The sequence below is a fragment of the Hydra viridissima genome, unplaced genomic scaffold (genome assembly GCF_058129835.1).
Source record: "Hydra viridissima isolate aposymbiotic clone 2 unplaced genomic scaffold, HvirCarnegie_v1 scaffold_4, whole genome shotgun sequence".
Lineage (NCBI taxonomy): Eukaryota > Metazoa > Cnidaria > Hydrozoa > Anthoathecata > Hydridae > Hydra > Hydra viridissima.
In genome coordinates, this window is record NW_028324303.1 from 2,703,174 (window position 1) to 2,720,799 (window position 17,626).

At 29.2% G+C, this 17,626-nt stretch overlaps 3 protein-coding genes and 1 pseudogene across 5 annotated transcripts; all 4 read right to left on the bottom strand.

Annotated features, from left to right (window-relative positions):
• Positions 1 to 1,376: 1,376 nt before the first annotated feature.
• LOC145182515 (malate dehydrogenase, cytoplasmic-like) lies at positions 1,377 to 4,662 on the bottom strand. Its single transcript, XM_080057670.2, has 7 exons — positions 4,476 to 4,662; positions 3,870 to 3,968; positions 3,212 to 3,308; positions 2,778 to 2,953; positions 2,523 to 2,645; positions 2,233 to 2,409; positions 1,377 to 1,762 (listed from the first exon to the last, which is right to left on the bottom strand). Exons 2-7 carry the CDS (start codon positions 3,966 to 3,968, stop codon positions 1,433 to 1,435), a joined length of 1,002 nt encoding a protein of 333 aa, XP_079913796.2. The 5' UTR covers positions 4,476 to 4,662; the 3' UTR covers positions 1,377 to 1,432.
• A 4,239-nt stretch (positions 4,663 to 8,901) lies between these two features.
• LOC149889414 (protein FRG1-like) lies at positions 8,902 to 13,112 on the bottom strand. Of its 3 annotated transcripts, XR_016451607.1 has the most exons (5): positions 12,631 to 13,112; positions 11,897 to 12,116; positions 11,384 to 11,609; positions 11,173 to 11,212; positions 8,902 to 10,975 (listed from the first exon to the last, which is right to left on the bottom strand). XR_016451607.1 is itself a non-coding variant. In XM_090084498.1 (4 exons), the coding sequence occupies exons 1-3, from the start codon at positions 12,995 to 12,997 to the stop codon at positions 11,399 to 11,401; spliced, it is 798 nt and encodes a 265-aa protein (XP_089940624.1). In that variant the 5' UTR covers positions 12,998 to 13,112; the 3' UTR covers positions 10,825 to 10,975; positions 11,384 to 11,398. The 3 variants fall into 3 exon arrangements, 2 of the variants coding, with proteins under 2 accessions (XP_089940624.1, XP_089940623.1); XM_090084498.1 differs by lacking the exon at positions 11,173 to 11,212 and having other exon boundaries at positions 10,825 to 10,975; XM_090084497.1 differs by lacking the exons at positions 8,902 to 10,975; positions 11,173 to 11,212 and having other exon boundaries at positions 11,313 to 11,609.
• On the bottom strand, positions 9,913 to 10,526 carry LOC149889415 (uncharacterized; annotated as a pseudogene).
• A 192-nt stretch (positions 13,113 to 13,304) lies between the features above and the next one.
• Positions 13,305 to 16,385, bottom strand: LOC149889416 (mitochondrial import inner membrane translocase subunit Tim9-like). The gene is made up of 3 exons (XM_090084500.1): positions 15,076 to 16,385; positions 14,121 to 14,216; positions 13,305 to 13,738 (listed from the first exon to the last, which is right to left on the bottom strand). The coding sequence occupies exons 1-3, from the start codon at positions 15,106 to 15,108 to the stop codon at positions 13,631 to 13,633; spliced, it is 237 nt and encodes a 78-aa protein (XP_089940626.1). The 5' UTR covers positions 15,109 to 16,385; the 3' UTR covers positions 13,305 to 13,630.
• Between the last annotated feature and the right edge of the window lie 1,241 nt (positions 16,386 to 17,626).

Genomic DNA, 17,626 nt, shown 5'->3' on the forward strand with positions numbered 1-17,626 from the left:
GCGACTCTTAAAATGATGAACGGTGAACTAAAAGACTTAGTTGTTAAAAAAGAACATTATGGTTTTGGTCTGTCTACTTTGCATGCGTGGATTCGTTTTTTTGAGTGCATGCTACACATTAGCTATCGTTTAGATATAAAAAAGTGGCAAGTTAGAAGCGATGAAGATAAATTTAGTGTCTAAAAACGTTCAGAAGATATCAAACAAAAATTTAAAAAGCATATGGCTCTTATTGTAGATAAAACAAAACCTGGCTTTGGGAATACAAATGATGGGAACACAGCTCGCAGGTTTTTTATGAAGCCAGAGTTGAGTGGCAAGATTACGGGTTTAGACATCAATCTCATTAAAAATTTCAGTATTTTATTAAGAACACTTTCCTCTGGCTATGATATTAACTATTATGAATTTGAAAAGCTTTGTTCTGAAACCAGAACTCTTTATATTAATTTGTATCCGTGGTACTATATGCCTGTTACTGTGCACAAAATACTTGTACATAGCACGGAAGTTATAAAAACATGCCTTCTTCCAATAGGACAACTGTCGGAAGTGTCTCAGAAGCCCGCAATAAAGATTTTCGTCGATTCCGCGAACACCATACAAGAAAAAATTCACGTATTTGCACAAATATAGATTTGCTCAATACGCTTTTGGTAACATCAGATCCTGTCATTAACTCACACAGAGAATTGTCAAGTAAGAAAACTGGTAAACTACAGTTGGAAGTTTTGAGTTTAATTATCCCACCTATAATACCACCACAGCTTGATGAAAATAGAATTATGTGTAACGATGAAGATTATTTAGAGTCCGATTCATCGGGTACTGAAAGTAACAATGATTCATCCGATAATAATTAATTATTAATAAAATATTTTTTTATTTTACGTAGTGTAGTGAGTATATTTTTATATTTTGTATATTTGCAGTGAGTTTATTTTTATTTTAGGCAAAATTTTATTACATTACTTATGTGTTATAAAAGTAATAAAATATCGTCTTTTTTACAATAAAATTAAAAAAAACAAAACTTTTTATAGTAAAATAGACTTTTTGGCACCCCTTTAAGCTTAAACGCGCGGGGTAATTTGGCCCCTGCCTCCCCCAGGCTACCCAACTGCATAACTAATCAATAAAACACCAAAATATTGTTTAATACATTCTTAGGAATGAAATTACAAAGCAAAATGTTTTTGTCCACCTAACTTGTATGAAGCGATACACTGTGTGCTGGTAAGATTTACAAAAAAAAAAAAAAAAAAAAAAAATTAGCAATGAAAATTTGTTAAATCGTAAAATTTCAAGGTTAGTTCAACTACTACGCCACAGCATTAAAAAAGAAACTTGGTGAGCTTAGAAACAGAACGCAAATATAACGTCTTTATTTATATATTTGAGGATATTACAGATACTAAAGTTTGCTGACAAGTCATTGAACTTGAATGAATGAAAATGCATCATCACGCTCTTGACAGAGCTCTTTTGCAGAGGCATCCATCTTTTCACGAGAAAACTCATTTATGTGCAAACCCTGGACAATTTTGTAGTTATGGCTGCTGTCAATAGTCAGAGGGAAAGAATAAATAATTCCTTCTGGAATGCCATAAGAACCATCTGAAACAACACCCATGCTGCAGTATTCATCAGCAGCTGTTCCAAACCACCAACTCCTCATGTGATCACATATTGCCTTGGCAGCAGACATTGCACTAGACAGTTTGCGAGCTTTAATAATGGCAGCTCCACGAGTTTGCACAACCTGGAAATCACAAATATGTTAAGTATGATTTTCAACAAAATACAAGTTAGAAAACTGCATTGAAAGGTATAAAATAAATGAACTAAATAAGCTATGCTAACAATTCTATTATAATCTTAACTGATAATAATAATAAAAAAAAAAAGAAAAAAAAAAAAGTTTGTTATAAAGTACAAAAAAGTTTGATTTGATATTTGGTTTAAATTTAAACTTTGATTTTCTTAAAAACATACTTTTTATGATTAACACATATGTGCACTACACCACCAAAATGATCTGCCTCATATATTTTAAAAATATTCAGTGCTGGAACAACTTTAAAAAATATTTATCTTAATTTTTTATTCTAGAGCAATGTTATAACTATTTTTTTTTAATTTTTTTTTTTTTTAATTTTCTGTAATTACTCTATACTATTGTATATATTATATTATTGTATTATGGTATCTCAAAACAACCAGACAACATACTTTTAAAAAATCTCCTTCAAGCCAATGGTCATCTTTAACAGCATCTTTTACAGGAGTTACATGACCATTAATTTCAACAGAAGCATGATGAACATCTGGGTATTGCGTTGATGAGTGGTTACCCCAAATGATGACATTCTTAACAACATTTGTCTTGACACCCAATTTAATTGCCACCTACAAGTGTAATTACATGCATAGTATATAGTAATAACTCCACTTTTAAAAGCATATACATAAACTTTGTATTGCTTAAATATATATATACAAATAATACAAATCAATCATACCTGAGAAACTGCTCTGTTCTGATCAAGTCGAGTCAAGCAAGAGAAATTTTCTTTAGGAATTGATGGAGCACATCTTTGAGCAATCAGGCAATTAGTATTTGCGGGATTACCAACAACAAGAACCTTATAAAATTTGGTTTATATGTTATCAGAAATTTATATTGTAATATGTAAAAAAAAAAAAAGTAAGTACATTAAAAATGTAAGAGAATAGAAAATGTTACATTTTATAACAAAAATACAAAACATATGAACCTTGACAGATTTCTTTGCATGAGCATCCAGCGCTTTTCCTTGAACCTCAAAAATCTTTGCATTTGCCTTCAGCAGATCATTTCTTTCCATACCTTCTTTTCGAGGCATTGCTCCAACCAGAAGAGCAACATCAATATTTTCAAAGGCTACATTTGGATCTGATGTGGCAATGGCGTCTAAAAAAAAAAAGATTGTTGAATATTGAATAATAGTGCTGTTCAGTTGTCATTAAGACATTTTATGACTAAAAAATAAATAACTAAATGCTTACTTATAAAATGATAATCTCTTCTTAATTAATCTCTTTTTTGCACTGTGAATTCAAATCAAGTCATTATAAAACTTGCTTTTTTAAACATACAAAACTTTAGTGCATTTTAAAAGTTTTTCATTTTAATGTTATTTGTCAGTTTAAGTGTCAAAAATTTTTTTACCATGCAAAAGAGGTAGAGAACAATCTTGCAACTCTAATACCACTCCCTCTACAACTTGCATCATAGGTGGAATATCCAAAAGAAGTAATGTTATTGGCTAAAGAAAAAAAAAAAAATTTCTAACTGAACATTGAAGTTAAATAGACATATCCTCTGACAATTTTTTTAAAGACCACGGCTACCACAAAATCCTTTTTACTTTTTGAAAATGCATATGAAATTTTGTGAATACTTAATTAAAAATAAGTAAAGATGATCACAACAAATAAGATTTTTTTATAATTCAACTCATTATGCAATTAAAAAACTTAAAATTGAAAAGTTTTTAAAAATATTAAAGCTCAATATTTTAAAAATCAGTGAAAAAAAAAGATTATACCTAAAATCGTTTCTCATTTAAATATTTTTTATAATTTATAACTTGATAAATTTCATTGCACTTTTGAATAAAAGTTTTATGGAGTTGTTTGATCATTTAACCTTTTTTTGTTGATAATTTAACTTTTTTGCTTTGTTTTTACAGATTTATCTTAAATTTATTATGGGTATTTTGAATAAGTTGTTTTTTGCTAAATACAACTTACAGAACCTTCATATAAGCAAAATTGGAACAATAAAAGGTCCTGGCAACATTATGTCAAGCTTACAGTTGTCATACCTGATTTGCTCCAAAAACATCGCCATTTGCAATAGAATAGAGCAATGAATATGCAATTTGCCCTGCTGCACCTGTGACACAAATTCTCAATGGCTCCATCTATAAATTAACCAATTAGATCGTGAATAAAGATTATCAACAATAGGGAGATTTTCAAAAAATACTTTTAAAATGTGTGTCAACTCACTTAAAGAGTGAGCCAACTTAATGTCCTTTTTAGAAATTTAAAAATTGTCTAAAATTGTATACATTGGTAAATAAAAATGCTTTACTGTTTATCATGTTTCAAGATTTATCATAGTGTTCATCAAAATGTATATTTTTTTTAAAAAAGCTTAAAAACTAGGATGTATAGAAAGAATGCTTTAAAACTGAAGTTCAGCTACCCATTAGATTTGCCTAAATGTAGATATATCATGTATTGCCTTCAAACATCATTTTAGTTATAAGAATTAGGAGGGATGCCAAAATTAATAAACTATCAGAAAACTATATTTAAGCAATCTACTTAGTTGAAAAAAAAAAAAAACTTAAATAGTCAACAGTGAAAAAAAGGAAAACAGTTTAAAACAAATTTTATAAAAACCAACTTAATGCAATACCAACCTCAATATTGGGGAATTTATCAAACAGAAAGCTTTACTGGATTTCGACGCACACTACCGGTTCAGTAGCAGTGGGTGAGGCAAAAATGTTTGAATGAAGTATAAATAAATTTAGGACAATTTAAGAAGTTCTCTTGAGATCATAGGTATATATTTTGCAGAACAGATTGAACAAAAACGTGACAGCTACCATGATTTTATTGGACACAAACATTAAAATATGTACATAAATATATATTTATACAATATATTTATACAATAGAGTTATCTAGAAGGAGATTTTTACTTTTTGGTAGCTCCCCTATTTTTAAAGTCTTCATTTATAAAAGAAAAGTTTGTAAAAAAACAGTTAAATCGGCGAATATTTAGGGGTTTCACCCTGGCTATTTATGAACCCCCTTAAAATTCTGATTTTCAAAAATGAAGTAAAATTATGGCCTCCGTCTCCTATTCGTAAGTCGGTTATTTAACAATCAATTCCAATAAACTAAAAACCACATTAAAGCTCTATTTACGCACAATAACGTTTTAAATTAGCGCTGAATAAAAGAAAGACGCTCAACTTGTTTTGCAGCGATATTAATAGAATATTGACAAAAAACATTTTTTTAAACAGCTATTTATCATAAAGACGTTTGGCTAATTTTACAATTATTTTTGTCGCTTTAATATGCATCTTTGAATCAATATTATTAAAACATTATTTTGTGTGTAAAAAGAGCTTTAATTTAGTTTTTAGTTTACTGTAATCGATTAACCGACTTGAAAACAGAAAATGGAGACCATCACTTTGCTCAATTTCTGAATATCGTAAATTTAAGTTGATTCTTAAATCTCTCCGCCGTGATCCCTAAATTTCTTTCATAAACAAAGATTTTAGGATCAGAGTACATATATAGATATATATACTCTGATTCTATATATATTTTTAGGTTTTGCGTGTTTTAGTCATTTTCTCTAGAGCTCTGTGTTAGCCTAAAAAATTCCGACTTTGTTGGTTCGGAACGTAATCATACCTAATGTTACGACCTAATGTCGAAGTCGAACCGTAATCTAACCTAATGTTACGACAAAGTCGGAATTAAGTCGGTATGAACCGTAATCTAACGTAATAGTTCGTAATAAAACAAGACAAAGCTTTTAGTCAAAGCTTAAAAATGATTTATTGCAGTTTAAGTCATAATATAATTCATTTATTCAATTTACTAAAACTAGATTAGGATATCCAAGATTCAACATCAACTCATAAATTTCATCATCACGCAAAAATTTTAGTTGAAACCTTGAACCAAGGTAGATTACGCAAAATTACGACAGATTATGATTCATAACGCGGGAAATTCAAATGTTACGACTTGACTCGGAATGGAAGTCAGAATTTCCAAGTTTGTTACGAGTAGGTATCGAACTTCCGACAAAAAAGTCGGTACGAGCCGGAATCGGACGGTCGTAACGCAGAGCTCTAATTTTCTCTATCATTATACTCATAATGGCCATGTTACACTGCACCACTTTGAAGAAGATTGGAAAGCGGCGCACAGTGACTCAAAACAACAAAAAATGGCAATAAACCCCTCACAACTTTTTTGTAAATATAGTGCCCTTTTTTAAATAGTAGTAATAAATTACAATGATTATTTATTTAAAAAGTAAAAATAGTTTTTTCATAAAACTTATTTTAAATTTTATGGTTAAAAGAAGTTAAAAATTTTAATATTATTTTCAAAGAAATTTGAAAAATGAGAGATTTTTATTTAGTAAAAATGGAGACTTTTTAATCTAAATAAAAGTCTATTTTTACTTTTAAGATATCAATCTGATTTTTTGTTCAAATTAGAAGAATTTTCTAAAATAATATAGAATATATCCATACTTTTTTGTTTTCAATATCAGCTAAAAGAATGTTCCGCTGAGTTCCAAGGAGATATATATTTTTTTCAGTTAATACTTTTACTTTTAGAATATAAAGGGATTGCTGCGGTCACCTGCGGTATAGGGAGTTATTAAAGAAATACAAATGTCAGTGAATCCATAAAAACCTTGTTTTCCGCCATTTTTTTAGCATCAGCTTATTAAATCAAAACAAATGAAAATGGCGGAAAGCAAGGTTTTATGGACTCATTGACATTTTTATTTCTTGAATTTGAGTTTTTTACTTGTATAACTTGTTTTAGTGTATCAAATATAGTTTCAAGTAACATATTTTTGTCATCATGTGCTTCTTAAAAGTTTGTTAAAATGTTTATTGTTAATTTTGAATAATATTTTATAATTCGATAAATACTACATATTTGAAATACCTTTACTTAACAACTTCATTATTTCCTGTGATGTACAAGGAACATTATTTACTTAAACATTATAGGAAACTTAATGTGATAATTGTCAAAGAAACAATAACATAAAATGTTAAACAGTGTAAAGTGAAAATTATAAAATGTACTCAAAATTTTTTCTGATATATATTAATGATTTTATCAACTTGGCGAATCTTTAAAACAATAACAGCAGAAAGATTAGATCTTATCCCGAATGTACGTGAATTAGGAGCGGATAAATTAGGATTATGGAAGGATTTATTTAACGAAATCAAATAAAACTGAAGAAATTAGCAAAGAGAACATTAATTAAGACTACTTTAGATAGATTTATTTCAAAAGTGAAGAAAAAACTTAAACAATGTGGTAGAAATTATGGTTCATTTATAGAAAAAGAATATCAATGGCTTCAAGAAAATCTTATGACCAATAAAAGAAGCCACTTTGGTTCTGGAAAACCCCATAAACAATGGGTGGTACTTGGAGAGTGAAGCAAAAGACAAAAAATAAAAGAACTAAAAGAATAAAAAATAAAAAAAATAAAAGAGGTGTTAAACGCCATTGCTCAATTTTTAATCTCTGCAAAAAATAGATTTTTAAAAAAAAGTCAAATTTTTACAGAAAACTCAAAAAAGTTAAAGACACTTTGGATTAAACCTTTCCTTTAAATATGAGTGTAAAGCAAGCTCTTGATTTAAAACTGAATACTGACCTCAGCGATAAACAATATTAAATGATCAAAAACTTAGCTCTTGGACTCATTTCTTCCCTTCTTGCACAATTTTTAGTGGAAAAAGTTAAATACTATCTTAAAAAATTTTTTTTTCTCTGATTTCAGCTGCTACCATTAATATTGCTAAAGCTGTGTTTATGTAGATGGTATAACAATACCAATAGTAGCAGCCGAAATAAATGATGGTAATTCATGCCAGAAACATGAAAATATCAAGTAGAGTAGTTTACCAAGATGTTGTGTATTGGCTAGGAAATTCTTAAATTTTAGTTAAAATTATTTTTTACGCCTTTAGCCGAACCTTACGCGCGCATTAAGGGAACAATCAACAAAAGCCAAATTGAAAGATGGTTCAAGAGGTTCAGAACGGGCAGCACAAACATTGCACGCGTAGAAAGAAGAGGATGACCATTGCATTTTAACTTTTCAAGAAGCTCGGAAAGTTATGGAAAGTGGCTGGATGGGTTCTCACAAACAATCTGACAACAACAAAGCTAAACGCCTCCGCATTTTTACCCATTTATTGCAGCGAAATGAGTAAGCTTCGTTTCTTAAGAATCTAGACATGGATAATAAATGATGAGTATTCCTTAAAAGCGTGAAAGAAAGAAGGTTAGCGTGTTGTCGGGTGTTTCCCCAAAAGAAATACCAAAAAATATCCACTACAAGAAGACTGTGTGGTGTGTATAATAAAACGGAAGCGGAATCATCCACTGGGCAAAAAAGGCAAGCGGCAGTTCAACATTAAAGTGAATTCTATCTGCCTCAGTTTAGTCAATTAAGCTTTTTGTATTTTTACTAATTTGGATGGTAATTGTTGCGTATTTCTTGTTATCTTCAAGCTTTATGAATATATTAGTGTTTTATACGTAGCATTTATCATTATCCACAATTTTAGTTGAAGTTTTTGTTTCTATTTTGGAGACTGGGAGGGGAGCTGAGACAAATCCAATTGAATCAATAAAAAAGAAAAAAATTGATGCTAAATTCTTTCGATAAAAAAAAATTCCTGTTTTCTCATTATTTCTCAAATTTTTTATCTTCCTAATTTCCATCGTAGAGTTGACCTCTCAAATAAGTCCAGAAATCTTCAACTGCCCGAGTTTTTGGACAATTTGGAGAATGATTTTCCTTTGTTTTCAAATTTCACCTTTCTTTTGAATTTTTATTTTGGAGACGCATTTTTGTATTTGTATGCATTGGCTAAGACCGAACAGTAAATGCCGCAGGTAAAAATATTTAGAGACAGATGCACGACTTACTTCCAACCTTTATCGCGCCCTATATATTTGAACTTTTCCACTATGTTACGTGGATTTAAGAATTTCGAAATTAACATGTAATATATATACAAACTTTCTTAATAAAAAAATTCCTTTATTATTATACTGTTAAAGAACTGGACTGCACTTACAAAATCATAAGCACAAAATTTTTATGGCAATATCAACTGATAGGTTACAAGATAGTTACTAGGTTACTAGGTTACAAGAATATCAACTACTAGATTACAAGATAGGGAGAAAGAGAAACAATGGTGCTTTGATCCAATCACTAGTATAGTAGTTAAGTTGACCTTTTTTGTCAGGGTCATGATTGTGTCACCATGGTGTTTAAAATAGACTATAGCACTAATTCCCATAGCCTACACCAATGCTTCATTATAATGCGATTTACGGATTACCTATACTAGTGTGTACTATGATCATCTGTAACATCCTGTCTCTCTTAGGTGTTCTTGTTTTGTTAATAATATCTTGTTGTATCCAAGAAAAGACCTTTTTAATCATATTTGAAAATGGCACGAAGTGAGTTACCTCTGAGCACTAAAATTCTAGGATCCTAGGATGGAGGTTCGATGTGAGATTCGATGTGAGGTTAGTGCCGCGATCCGCATTTTATAATGATGAATCCTTTTTTTTGGCGAGTAATTGAACTTTAGTTCTCTATATTGGTGATCTCAGCATTTTATAGATGATGGTACAATATACATATATCTATATACACACTCCCGTCCATAAGTTTGGAAGCACCTATCGCAACTACAGATATTAAGAGAACAATGTGTCAGAATAATTTTGATTGATGACTTTAATAAAACAAATCGATAATTTTATGTTCTTTTATTAGTTTTAATGAAAAAAAATATAAATATAAAATCCTTTAACTTTTTAATTAAGTTCTCTTTATCCGATATGGTTTTTTTTATATTTTAAGGCTTTGCTATAGATTATGCTACTTTTTAAATGACTCGAGTGGTTTGAGTCGTAATGTATAAGACTCATAGTATCTGTCAGCTTCCTATGAAATTTGGTATCGACTTTGGCATTTTTATCCTTGTATATTTTGATATCCACAAAATCGATTGAAGAACTGATTAAGAAAACTTAATAGTTGAGTGCATATTGTTTATAAAAAAAGAACACTTTATTCAATTCTTCCATTGGTATATAAAATGTTAAAAAGATATCTTCAATGAATCTCTTGTAAAATAATATGGATTTAGAAAAATGTTCTGTAATCTTAGCATGTAAGCGTCCCATAAACAGATTGACGTAGGGTGGTGCTAATGGTGTGCCCTTTGATGTTCCTGTTGTTTGGTGAAAGAACTCGCTGGAGAATTGGAACGTGCTATGAGTCAGGATAGTTTCTAATACATGTCAATAAAAGCAGGTAATGGACAGTGTTGCATTCTTGCAGATAATGGAATCTGTTCCGTATAATACTTAATCGCATCTATTCCTTCTCTATGTGGAATATTCATGTTTAAAAAAGTGAAGTCGGCTGCTACAAATATGCACTTTCTAAAGGAGATCCTTTGCGATTTTAACAAGTTGAGGAAGTGAGTGGTGTCTTTGAAATAGGATGGGAGGGATTCAGCCAGTGGTTGGATGAAGTATGTTATGAACTTATTGGTAGGTCCATTACATCCTGATACTATAGAGGTAGAGTTACTATAGAGGTCACAGAGGTATATAGATTTTATGTATCTTCGGTAAATATGTAATTGTTATCTGAATAATGTTGGCGAACAAACGGCAACAATCGTAACGTGATACAGTCTTTTATACACGTAGTTTTACTGATCGAATAACCAGATGGCTTGATTAAGGTTCTAAGTCACATCTCTTGGAATAATTGGAACTCATACCAAAACTTTGTTTTCAAATTTCGCCTTTTATTTTGAATTTTAATTTTGAAGGTGCATATTAAGATCACTGGAGTAAACTGTAGAGTGTGATAATCATCATACTAGTGTCTTTTCTTTCTTCTGGAATTTGTTTTGATGCGCTAAATCCGGCTCTATAACGATTGATAAAATAGTGCTTTTTGGTATTTTTTTCTGTTAGAAAATGTTTGCACGTATGTGATTTTTCCACCAGAAAAATTTTCTTTATAAAATTTACACACGTTTTTGTACTTGTTCTTTTTCAGACGATATTTTTATCACTAAAAAAACAGGTATTTTTTATTTTTCTTTTCTTCCGTTTATTTATACATATTGTATAATTTACACATACAAAGATAGATATTTTTGTGCAATACTTAAACACAAAACGATTTAATTTTATTTTGTCCCATTTTTCAGTTTCTGTATTTATTCAGTTCAACTAAGTTAGATGGTTTTATAAATATATATAAATTACTTTGTCTTGATAATCTTATTTCCCATGCTTGAAATCTAATCTATTAAAGAGACACTTATATAGTTAATCAAAGCAAAAGATCATTAAAAGGATAGTCATCTTAAATTTAGTTTTATTCTTAATAATTATTAAATAATAGCTAATATCAGTGATATTTAATAATTAAAATCATAAATATAAGCACAATTTAAAATGGAGTGAAAAAATCTACCAGTTTATAACCAGTTTATTTACAATAGCGATCAGATTTCATTTTTTCTCTTCGATCAAGCATAGCTTCATGCAATTTTCCAACAACTCTGGCTTTTTCAAGACTAGATTTGGGACCTTGGTGCAATTTTACTTTATGATCTCCAAAGCTTTGAAACTGTTTCACATAGCTGATTTCACATTTTCTTACATCACCAATTTCATCTTCCGTCAATTTCTTCTTCTTGCTAAAAAAATTACTTCTATACAGGAGAGAACCAATAATAAGGAAAATCACAATCTATAATATGACAAGATCAATCCAACACAACAAATAAACATCCAAAACTCGACAAAAAAAAACTGCTTCAAGTGTTTTCAAGTCTTTTCAAAGGAGAGAAAGTAAAACCACTAATATTCATTACTTTATGTATCATTCTGCTCTCCTCAATATAAAATTTGATAAACAGGCTTTATTTTAGAAAAATTCTTAAAAAAATGGAAAAAATAATGAAAAAAAAAATTTTTTTCTTACTTTCGTGAAGCATTAGTTCGTAGTTGAACAATTTCCTTTTCTTTTGCAACTTTACTCAATGATTTAATCTCTCCATCATCTGTAAATGTGAGAAAATAGCCATTGTGACCTTGCAATGCAACTTTACCATTTTCAATTACTACTTCTATCTGTTCTTGAGGACCAACAGCATCTGAACGTGCTAAAACATCACCACGGGCATTTACCGAAATATATTTGCCTGTGTTTTAAAAAAAGAAAATGTCATTTATTTAATTGAATATCTTAAAAAGACTTATTTTTACAAATATAATGGAAAGAGAAGGGATTTCAGACTCCTGTGTACCTTGTGCTGTACAAAAAACATTGTTTTTTTAAACTAATTCATAGCATATACAAACCAATATCAACAAGATATGATTGTTTCTTGTTGAACTTGTCAAAAATTTAACAAGCAGAAATAAAAGCCTAGAAATGCTGTAAATATATTAGAGATCAATTTTAGTTAACCAATAATATTTTGCATTTCTTTAACAAAAATTAAAGAAAAAGGTGCTTTGTAGTTTTTCTAAACATTCTGAATCCTATTACTATTTTTATCATAAATGTACAACTTCATTTTTTCACAGAAAATTTCTCGAGAACTAAACATTAGCAAATGCTTTAAGTTATTAGCAAAAGCAGCAATTCAAAACTAGCAACTGCAAGAACAACCTTGAGAACCTTAAAATATTAAATACACAACCATAACTCACCATACCCAGATTTAAACCCCACTTTATTATCTGACAAACGTATCATTGTAAACATCTCCTCTTGTCCAGGACCATCATCTGTATCACCATGCTGTGATCCCAACCTTAGTGTACCATTGTCAACTGCAAATAAATAAGCGCTTGTATGACACTGTATAGCAACAGTTCCCCCAGTAAGCTTTTCAAAGCTTGTAATTGGCCACCAACCACCATGAAGGTGAGCATCATCATCTTCAAGGACTTCTGTTGATGTGCTGTTTCCAGAATTTTCACCACCAGCACTTTTTCGTTTGGGATTTCTTTTCTTTTTGCTACCAAAACCTTTTAACTTGAGTTTACCTATCTTTACTTGCTTGTACTCAGCCATATTTTATTGAATCTTAACAAAACATGTTCTCTTTCAAAGAACTATCATTTCAGACCAACAAATAAATAATCATTGGTAGATTTTCTCTAAGCAGACTTTAATACACTCTTGAAAAAAAAAAAGAATGTTCAAAGGTTTAATGAAAATTTATTATTTAGATTTCAAACCTCCTAATCATATTATTTATCAAAAAGAAACAAAACTTTTACTAAAAAAAAAAAACAAAAAACAAAATTTCATTAGAACTTCATTCAGATTTCAAAACATTAGAAATTTACCTAATTTTTATAAAATACCAACAAGAATAAGATTTATATTTGTATGATTGTAATAAATTCCAAACTATTTTTCAAAAAGCTTTAATTTTAAACATACAAATGATTTGAGTAATAAACTTCTGATTAATTCTACACTTTAGAATCATACAGAAACTAAGTGTAAGTTGAACTATATTAAAAATATTTAAAATGTTCTATCTATTAGTACAATTATAAAACACTGCCGTCTACAATTATTTTGTTTAAGTATTTTGTCTTTAAAGTAAGCCACCATTATGAAAGATTACAACGTTTTATCATGAGATAAAAACTTTCTGATGCTATTGTGTTTAAATTAAAAGATCTTATGCCATCCTCATTTTGCACCACCAGATATGTTAAGTTCCTGGACTTCTTGAAAACGTATGCCAATTCTTTGAGCCATTTTTAAAAACTTTTCTGTACAATTGAGTGCACAAGTGTTCTAAGAAATTTAAAAAAAGTAAATAACCTGGTTTATATAAATTTAAAAAAAAAAAAAAGAAAACTCTAATGGTAATGAACTTTACTAAAACTAATTACTTTGCTACTGACAAAGAGAGTCTTTACAACTTATAAGTACAAACTATGAAAGATACTACTTTTATCCAATTCCTTTGTTTCCAAAATTCTCATCGTTATCATCACTGAATAAAATTATTCATGGTAGTGGAGTTCTTTTTCTTAATATTAGCTGGCATATTAAAAAAATGATGATAACTTGGTTGAAGAAGCTGATGACAATAATGAGTATTTTTAAAAAAAGTTATTTAACTATAATTTAAAAATTTTAATCATGTAAAATAATATAAAGTTAATTATGCTACCTCAGCTGAACTTGTTGTTCTAGTTGTGAAGTCATGTATGCAATCAAGGAAACATGTCTCTGCGAGTTTATTGTATGTTGTAAGAAATGTCTTCAACTTAAATTATTTAAAAAAAAATACTACAGAGAGATTTACAAAAATTACTATTTTACATGCAACATAGAAAAGGAAAACTTTCTAAGGCATATAATAACTATGTATATTTATATGCATACAATTTTATATGTTTTTGTGATCAATTATACTATGCTCTGCATGACAAATAAACTTTTATCTTAAAACATAAAAAAAACTAAAATGTAGGTCTCATTAGGTTTTTTGGGGTTATCTCAATGAATTTACAAAATCTTGGAATAGTTCAATCTTACTTTAAAAAGTCCTAAATACGCAATCTATAAAATATAGTATAAAAATATAGATAATAAATTATAAGTTTATAACAAAAATATGTGAGCATAAATATATCAATTTAAACTAACCAAACTTTAATTTCATGGGTTGTCATTTTTTTGATCAATATTTGAAATTAGGCTTAAGATTTTTGCAAATGTTATAACTAACGACAAATGACAACATTAACTTGTTTATACCTAAGAACACTATAAAAAGAAAAAATGATCTGATAAAGGACAATTAAATCTTCTTGAAATCAAATGACTAGAAATAGGATTATAAAAAAATATAAACCGTATCTACAATTCTTGAGTTTTAAATACATGATTTTTTTAGCATTGTACATAATAGTTTGATCAATTACTAATCAATCAAATAGAATCAACTGTTTAAACTGTTTGATAATACTATATAAAATCTTGAGCTTAAATTATTATTTATTAAACTTTTAGATTATTCAATTTTTAATTTTCCAGTTAATTTTGAATAGTTTCTATGAGCTTATGTTCAATTTAAGAAGTTAATTGCATTTGGATAGATATATACATATAATATTCATTACCTGATCAACTTGCTGTAATTGAGGAAGAGCCATATCAGAAATGTCAAACAGAGGTGTGTATTAAAAAACTAAACAGATGTAACTTATATTTTACAAATTACCTGGTTCTGACATTAATACATAGCATAAATAGAAAAAATTTAAGCAATACAAAAGAGAATAAGACATATAAATTACTAAGTTAACTATAGCCGTAAAGTTATAGTTGGCTATAATAACAACTTTTATAACATGACTATTTTTATTTCGATTTATCTGCAGATAATTTTATTCTTGATGCACTGAGTTGGAAATCAGTTAAAATGCTTAAAATCATTATTAAAAAAATGCAAGTAACACGGCATACTTTTATAAAAGTCACAAAAAACACGGCTTAAAGATTTTAATAAAAGTATGCCGCGTTTTTTTGCACTTTGTTATGTGATATTCGTCTGTCCTAAGTAATGCACTAAAATTTTCTGTTTCTTTCGCATGAAAAGTGATACCAAAAAATAAGTGAATGATCTAAGCAGAATTTTTTTATTTAAGCGTTTTTAGGAAGAAATTTCCTTAAATTGTGATTTTTCCCCTCAAACACAGGGCCGGTTTTACCATTTCGCAGGCCGGGGCAAAACGTATGTCAAAAATACATAAATATAAACGTTTTAGGTTCGCACTTTGTTTCATAGTTGTAAAGCAACAATGAAACACAGTGCGAACCTACAGTTAACAAGATTTATTAATTTCTTGAACAAATCTTGTTCAATGCAGGGAAGAGTAACCTTTTCTTGACCAACTGTCCAATTTGAATCATTTCGTCTTCTTTTGATTGTTGAGAAAAAAACGTCCTCCTTCATCAAGAAGCAACTAAGGTTTTCAAGTAAATCCAAAATGCATTGTATAAGCAACAGTTAATTTTTTTGCTATTGTATGCTACAACATTTATCCCACTATTTTTACTTCATGACTATCCCATTTTTAATATTTTAAAGAACACTACGTTTGGTTGGTATATGACGTTCAGTTGGTACATGACGTTCAGTTGGTATTTGATTTTTAACCAAGCTGCCTGATTATCGCTGATTTTTTATTTTATAAAATGTTCTGTATTGCAAGCAATCTCTCACGGAGACTTAGTGAAGTCTAGGCTGCTTTAATCTTTTGAGTCCTCTTGTATATCACGTGTCTACAACTGTCTAGTTATATCGTTAATGAGAAAAAATAAAAACAATGGTTCCAATAATTTCACATCAAATTTAATTATAGAAATACTTCTCATGTATTTATCGCTGCAAATGTTCAGGCAATTTTAACTACAAAAATGCTTTTCTAACATTTATTCCAGCAAATGTGGTAAAGATTGATAAAAAAATCAAATCTGTGCGCAAGATCGTAGTTTATATTGAGCATTACCAACCCAATCAAACGCTCCTGTGACATAATTGAGCGGTAAAAATTCTTTCCCTTTTTCAACACACTTAAAGAGCGTTCAGTTGTAGCAATAGATACAGGTAAATGTTTAGGAAGGTTTAAAGGAATCCAAGTACAAGCATCTCCTGAAACAGTGAGGCTTGCAGGCTAATTTGAAGTTTGTGGAATATATCCTTTTTAGAAAGATTAGTTCTTCAAATAATTCCTTTGAAATGTGTTTAGAGTATCTTTCACAAAACTGATCGGCAAAGGAAAGGTGTTTTTATAGGCACTTTACAACGCGCTCAATTACTACAAATACAAATGTAAATAAAATTATAAAATTACATCAAAATAATTGTTAAAAAATAACAAGTATGTGCAAATTTTCTCCGGCAATTAAAACAAGGGATTTTCAACATAAATAACATGTAAAGAATTAACAACAAATGGCTTAGTTTTTATTTAAATAATGATAACTAGAATAGTTAGAATAATAACATTAGAATAATACTGAATCAAATTACTAATACATAAGTTAGGACTTATATTATAATGTCTAAAGTTTTTACGCTTTGAGGATTTAGAGGCCCCTATGTATCATGAGGCCTATGGCAAAAGGCGCCAGTAATACCCCTCTCCCCTCTCTGCTATGCCCTAGTTGCGAGTATTAAAAGTTAATGAATGAAAATTTTAAAAGTTCTTGAAGAAACAAATAAAATAATTGTAGAAAGTGTAAAAAAGAAAAACTGTTTTAAAAGCAAATTACATTACAAGGAAAAAAGTAATCCTCAATCTTAATAAATCAAAAGGAACACTGCTTTTGTGCTTTAGATAATTGCTAAGTTTAACTTCCATTAGAATTCTACAAACAAAGTTAACAAAATATCTTTAAGATTTAAGACTTAACAAATTTAATAGTTTGATAATTTATTTGAGTTACAAGTTGTAGCTGAGCGATGAGGGAAGCTGATTTATTTGAAAACCAGTAGCGTTATAAATTTTAATTTCAAATCGAAATTTATATTCATCAAGTATGTTATTAATTTGTTAACCAAAATAATTCCAGAAGAGGATGACTCTAGAAGAGTGTGGTTCCTGTGTGGGTGATTCTTCAGGAACTATTTTGAATGTAAAAAAAAGCTTCCATGAATTTTTCTTT

Excerpts from the sequence above, each read along its gene's own strand:
- LOC149889414 (XM_090084498.1), bottom strand. The coding sequence starts at position 12,997 with ATGGCTGAGTACAAGCAAGTAAAGATAGGTAAACTCAAGTTAAAAGGT. Across the intron at positions 12,117-12,630 it reads GGGGTTTAAATCTGGGTATG|GCAAATATATTTCGGTAAAT; the intron begins GTGAGTTATGGT and ends TTTAAAACACAG. Across the intron at positions 11,610-11,896 it reads CGAACTAATGCTTCACGAAA|CAAGAAGAAGAAATTGACGG; the intron begins GTAAGAAAAAAA and ends TAATTTTTTTAG.
- LOC149889416 (XM_090084500.1), bottom strand. The coding sequence starts at position 15,108 with ATGGCTCTTCCTCAATTACAGCAAGTTGATCAG. Across the intron at positions 14,217-15,075 it reads AATTACAGCAAGTTGATCAG|TTGAAGACATTTCTTACAAC; the intron begins GTAATGAATATT and ends AAATAATTTAAG. Across the intron at positions 13,739-14,120 it reads GAACAACAAGTTCAGCTGAG|AACACTTGTGCACTCAATTG; the intron begins GTAGCATAATTA and ends TAAATTTCTTAG.
- LOC145182515 (XM_080057670.2), bottom strand. The coding sequence starts at position 3,968 with ATGGAGCCATTGAGAATTTGTGTCACAGGTGCAGCAGGGCAAATTGCA. Across the intron at positions 3,309-3,869 it reads ATGTTTTTGGAGCAAATCAG|CCAATAACATTACTTCTTTT; the intron begins GTATGACAACTG and ends TTTTTTCTTTAG. Across the intron at positions 2,646-2,777 it reads ATGCAAAGAAATCTGTCAAG|GTTCTTGTTGTTGGTAATCC; the intron begins GTTCATATGTTT and ends AAATTTTATAAG.